Genomic DNA, 6,096 nt, shown 5'->3' on the forward strand with positions numbered 1-6,096 from the left:
CTTTCTCCTAGATCAGCACTCCTACTCTGAGAAACGTTTTGTGATCATGGCCTCCTGTCATCTCATACTATGGCTGTCGTTGGGAATCCTTTCATTGTCACTTGCCTTTGATTGCCATGTGGGTCCTGAAACCAGATATAATCCTGCCAGTCAGTCTGCCCTCCTCCCAGAGAGGGCCCAGACCCAGAGACACAAGACAGAGCAGTAACTTGTCTCTTCACCCGCGTGGGGACCTTAAAATCCAGTTTGGGCCGGAACCACCCAACGCCACAGTCCCTATGGGCCAGAATCATGGCCCTGTGCCGGACAGGTTTAGCGTCAGACAACAGGTCGGCCATGAAGAGCGAGCGGAAGAGCTACATAAGGCAGGAGGAGATGGAGGCTCTGGTCACCGTCGGCTAGTGTCACCTCCATGTTGACCTCGTACAGCTCCTTGGGGAGGAAGGATTCACGGAGGAGGCGGAACACGCGGGGACCCAGGGAGAAGAGCACCTCCAGTTGTTAGAGAACCTCCTCAAGGTCTTGGAAGGTACGCTGGCACCACCTCCAGTCCAGGCCTCCTGTGCGGACTGACCGGGCCTCCAACCCATCACCTCCTCATTCTGGGGGGAGAGAATGAGAGAGAGGCCTGGGGTCAAACAGCAACTCATAGACAACACTGCTAAGAGTAGGACTATTATAGGGATGAAGTGCCCGGCCGGCCGGATACTTTGCCCCCACCCCCGGGCACCAAAACATAAACATAAAACACAGTTCCACAAATATGGTGCAAGAAAACTAAAAGCTGCAGGAGAGCACCAGCTGTTCCAGACAACTGTGATCATGATTTGACGAATATCCACTTTGTTTGTTGAACGTGCGCCGCCAAACCGCGGTCCTTCTCTCCCGACTGTCTGCGTTCCCTTGACCTCTTTAGTCTTAATCACATCTATAGGCGATGAATATACTCTTATGCAATGGTTTGATTAAATACGCCCTATTTATCCACATAAAGAACTACTCACTTCAGAACTTCAATAGTCTGCATGGTTACTCAAGAGTCCTGCAGTTCCAAAGTGCGCTCCTGTCTGTGCGTCAGTGATTGAAGTCTGGACGTTTGTCGCGTTCAAATCAACTGTGAACTCGTAAATCTCCGACTTCAGTGCTTTCAAGATAACTGGGAACTCGGGACAAACGAGTTTTGAACGGTGATCCAACTCGGAATTCGAAGTCAGGACCTCACGCATCTTTCTAGAGCTCAGAAGTTCCGACTTGAAGATCACTGACATGTTTTGACTTCGTTTTGTTCCCGAGTTCTCAGTTGTATTGAAAGCACTATTTCACTAAACTATTGACATATGTCCGCAGTGATGATAAGAAAATACAATTATTCATTCTAATTTCATTTCTCAGGTTTGTGTCACCAATAACTTGAGGCCATTGACATATAACAAGCACAGAAGTCAAATCACGAATTTAGCCTAGCCCCATGTAACCACTGTCTAATGTCAAAGACACTGGTAATTTGTAACTCTGGTCTAACAGTAGGCTTAATGCTAGAATGTATAAATAACCAATCTTCCCTAAAGCCAATAATAGCCAATAAAGCCTAGTCCTATTTAGTTTAGCGTCACTTATATAAAAACAGAGAATTAGTTTTTTAAGAAATCCATTGCTGTGCAGGCTCTCATTTCGTAATATATTTCCATTATGAGTTATATAGCTGTAGCCTACAACCAAGCAAATAAAACGGGGTATGCCACTCTAAACTGATTTGACAGAAATGGTAGCAGAAGGTGAATGGTTAACTTTTGTTGCACAGTAGACGATGCTACGTCCCATGTGGCGCAAATGCTCACTCTCGGTGTGATGGAGGCGTTAGGTTTTTAATTGAAGTGATTAGTGGAATCAGAATCAAGCCCCACCCCTCAACAATCAGAAGTGACCTCAACACGTTCATATAAAAGTCGTCTGAGGCGAGGATTTGTTGTGGTGTAACGTTACTTGATACGATCGGAGTTGCAATACAGACCGATATCAGACGGGAAAATGCTCATGAATTGGAAGATCGTCGTTCCTTTGCTCGCGGTGGCATTCATCGTGACGAGCTCCGATGGGATACCGGGGGGCGTCGTGGACGCAGATATGAACGACCCCGCTACCAGAGACGCGCTGCAGTTCGCCGTGGCCGAATACAACAAGGGAACAAACGACCCGTATGTTTGGCAGGTGGCCAAGGTTGTCAAAGCTCAGAAACAGGTCAGTCCTTTTTGTTAATCTTTTTATCAGTTTTACGAAGACACAATGTTGGTCATTCATTTGTATAGCATAGTTTCCACGGTTGAAATATCTTAATGAATTTATTAACGCACTCCATTTACTCTGAATGTGGCAGAATGGTCAATGTTTTAGTTAATGTACGACACCTGTCGAATAGGACCGGTGTCAGTAAACGTCGCCCAAAACCCAGTTTGTTGCCAGCAACAGTCATCAACACTCTAAACATGAGGACAGCTGACCAACTCTGCTAGGCAGTGGCGTAAACATGTTAAAGTACTAAAGTCATTTTTTGGCTGTTTTTACTTTACTATTTGATGACTTACTCCATACATTTTCCCTGACACCCAAAAGTGCTCGTTACATTTCAAATGCTTAGCAGGACAGAAATGGTAAAGTTCCCTTATCAAGAGATCATCCCTACTACTCTACTCTGGCATACTCATTAAACACTAATGCTTAGTTAATTAATTGTTGGCGTGTGCCTCTGCCTATCCATTAATGACAAACAATAGACGTGATCTCTGGTTTGCTTAATTTAAGGAACGTGAAATGATTTTATACTAACTCAAGTAGTATTTTTACTGGGTAACTAACGAGTCATTTCAGTACAAAAAAAAAAAAAAAAAGTAGTAATGTATGTACTTGTAAGTCGCTCTGGATAAGAGCGTCTGCTAAATGACTTAAATGTAAATGTTAAATGATTTTCTTCACTCTAGCTCAAGTGTGATTTGGGTACTTGTTCCACTGCTGCTAGGGCGAGTAAAATGGTCAGTGAGGTGTACACTAATTTGTCTCCGGAAGTAGCTAGCAAGCTAACCAACTACAGTTCAATCGCACCGACAATTGTTTGAATGTTAAATGACGAGACCGAGGCATTGATGCGAGTAACCAGTCTTGTTCAGTACATTGCAATACCTCCGGTTATCTCAAGCACACCGGTAAAAAACACTGGACTTGCAGTAATTAACATTTACCAACAGATGGCATCACTGTGCCATTATACACCGTAACAATCTAATTGCATTTTGGTGGTAATTTCCAATGGAACGCTGCATGTGTGTGGTGCATATTTGTATTTATTGAACGTATGCGTTGATGGCTCTACAAATGGTAGAAAGTGAATGTAACTTGTTGCGCACATCTAGATGCTGTCGGTGTGGTCGAGACGTTAACCTGGGTGCTTGACTGCTATTGTAATGTCTGAATGCTTGGATCAAGCCTGGGCTAAATTCCCAATCTGGCCCTCAAACCATCATGGTCACCTAATAATCCCCAGTTTATAATTGGCTCATTCATCCCCCTCCTCTCCCCTGTAACTATTCCCCAGGTCGTTGCTGCAAATGAGAATGTGTTCTCAGTCAACTTACCTGGTAAAATAACGGTAAAAAAAAAAAAAAAAAATCACAGCAACACCCTCTGAATTACATGGACAATCTGACGACACTGCATTTATGAACGCCCAGACGGCGCTCTGGACGTCGAGTTAATTTAGGTATACACAACATCTACTTTATACAATTGTGTTGTTGAATAGGCCTTAGCTTGGCTTGAAGGTTATTTCTACCGTATGCATTAAGTGCTAATGTCTGGGAAGCCGGTGTTTGGAGGATATATTGGCACAGGGGTTCGTCGAGGGCCGGCAACCATGCCAATATATCCTCAACACTGGCTTCGAGGGCATTGTCACTTTTTATACGGGTTACCAGCAGTCAATTATTGAATGACATTTGATTGACACACCAACTTTATTTTGGTAAGTTGTCATACTATTTCGTACTTCCACGAGATGTAGTAACGTCACAAACATAAGGTTGCTACCCAATCCGGCTGGTCGTTTGTGCTATCGGCTCAGTTGCAGGAGATGCGACTCAGTCATTGAGCTTTCTAATGTATTCATAAATGAATCACTAGAACAGGTTCCTCATTCAAGATGGGGGATTCTATGTCTGTGGTCTGACGTGCTGACCATCCTCTGCTTACAGGTGGTAGCTGGGATGAAGTACATCTTCACAGTGCTGATGGCCAGGACCTTGTGCAGGAAGGGAGGTGTGGAGAAGGACTGCGCTGTGGCCCCAGCTGTGGTAAGGACCACAAGGCTAGCCTGGTCCCAGATCTGTTTGTGTTAACACTGGCACTTCAGCTCAGTGCTTCCTACATGTACAGCTTAAGAATGGTCCATTTTTAGTTTATAACCTGTTACCAACAGTGAACACATTGGTAACCAATAAACTACTTATTAACTGTTAGTAAATCCTACTTGTAACATGTTACCCATTTCACTATTGGTTCAGTATTGAGTTGTTTGCAAAGGGAAGTTTCAGGTGACATTTCCATAGACGAATGTCTGTTGGCAGTGTTTAAGAGCATCAAAACCATGATTCATTGTGGGTACATTTTGCCTGACTACTCTACAAATAATAAAATTGTTTATGATGTAAGGTGATTTGTAGGTCAGGCAGTCAGATGCAATGTCCAACAAACCTTTTGTCAGGTGTTATGCTGCTGAAGGGGTGTGACCATACAAACTCGTGTTGCTTCCTGTTTCCTCAGACCTACCAGTGCATCTTTGAGGTGTGGAGCCGCCCCTGGCTGGGAGCGCTCCAGTTGATCAAGCAAGCCTGCGAGGAGTAAAGACTTCAATTGTCTAGTCTACCCAGTTAATATTTATTACCAGTGGTGTTAGTCTTACCTAAGCAGATCTACCTCATCTATGATGTATTCAGAGAATCCAACTCATTTTCCTACTTATTGCATTCCCACACCAATATAGCACTTAAAATAAGAACTGCTGTGTTGATGAATGTTTGTCAGCGCTATGCAACAGTGTAACTAAATAAAACATGTTTCGTTACATTTACATGTTTCATTTTGTTGCCAGATGAACTAATCTTAGACCCATTATTTTGTGAAAAAATAGTTAAATGTTGATAAATATAACGTTCGGTCACCCGCCCAATGATTCACAGGACAGACCAATGTTAAAAAGGCTCATGCATTCAACATGGAGGTTGTCCATCACAACCTCTAAATAGGTCAGAAGGGACTACTGAAAAGGTGTTGGCTATTTATGCAGTATTATAAACTGGGTGGTTGGTGCCCTGAATGCTGATTGGCTGACAGCCGTGGTGTATCGGGCTATAACTTATTTTTACTGGTCTAATTACGGTGGTAGCTAGTTATTAATAGCAGTAAGGCACCTCAGATTTGTTATGGCCAATATACCACAACCCCCTTGGGCATTATTACTCTTAGGAAGTGTTTGTATGCAGGCTATAGCTGTGACTTGACATCAAATTTGTCTTATGCTCCAAAAACATGTGTAAACCTTACAGTGCAATGCTTACTAGTCCCTAACCAACAATGCGGTTTAAAAACATAAAGAGCAACAGTAAAACAACAATAGCAAGGCTATATATACAGGGGGTACCATTTAGTGGAGGTAATTGGCTTGTGATAAATCAGTCTACTGCAGTGCTGAATAACTGCTTAACTGTCAGTGATGCCTTCTGCTTGGCAAATAACTGAAATCGATCTTAAATTGGTTATACACAATGGTGGTGTTAGTGTCTTGGCTTCATACAAGACTACAGACTCATATCATTCAAATTAGGCTATTTTTGATATTTTCAGCCTGGCATTCAAGAAAAGTAGGACAAAACTTTAAAATGTAAATAAGCTTCTGAAAGTTATAACCACTAGCGGGCCTACAGCTAAAACCCCCACTACTGGGCCTACAGCTAAAAACCCCACTACTGGGCCTACAGCTAAAAACCCCACTACTGGGCCTACAGCTAAAACCCCCACTACTGGGCCTACAGCTAAAACCCCCACTACTGG

The 6,096-nt window shown here is 43.2% G+C and overlaps 1 protein-coding gene across 1 annotated transcript; it reads left to right on the plus strand.

Moving 5' to 3' along the window:
• The first annotated feature begins 1,659 nt into the window (after positions 1-1,659).
• LOC129828473 (cystatin-like) lies at positions 1,660-5,102 on the plus strand. Its single transcript, XM_055889505.1, has 3 exons — positions 1,660-2,238; positions 4,242-4,340; positions 4,810-5,102. Exons 1-3 carry the CDS (start codon positions 2,029-2,031, stop codon positions 4,888-4,890), a joined length of 390 nt encoding a protein of 129 aa, XP_055745480.1. The 5' UTR covers positions 1,660-2,028; the 3' UTR covers positions 4,891-5,102.
• Positions 5,103-6,096: the final 994 nt, after the last annotated feature.

The sequence above is a fragment of the Salvelinus fontinalis genome, chromosome 30 (genome assembly GCF_029448725.1).
Source record: "Salvelinus fontinalis isolate EN_2023a chromosome 30, ASM2944872v1, whole genome shotgun sequence".
NCBI classification, from domain to species: domain Eukaryota; kingdom Metazoa; phylum Chordata; class Actinopteri; order Salmoniformes; family Salmonidae; genus Salvelinus; species Salvelinus fontinalis.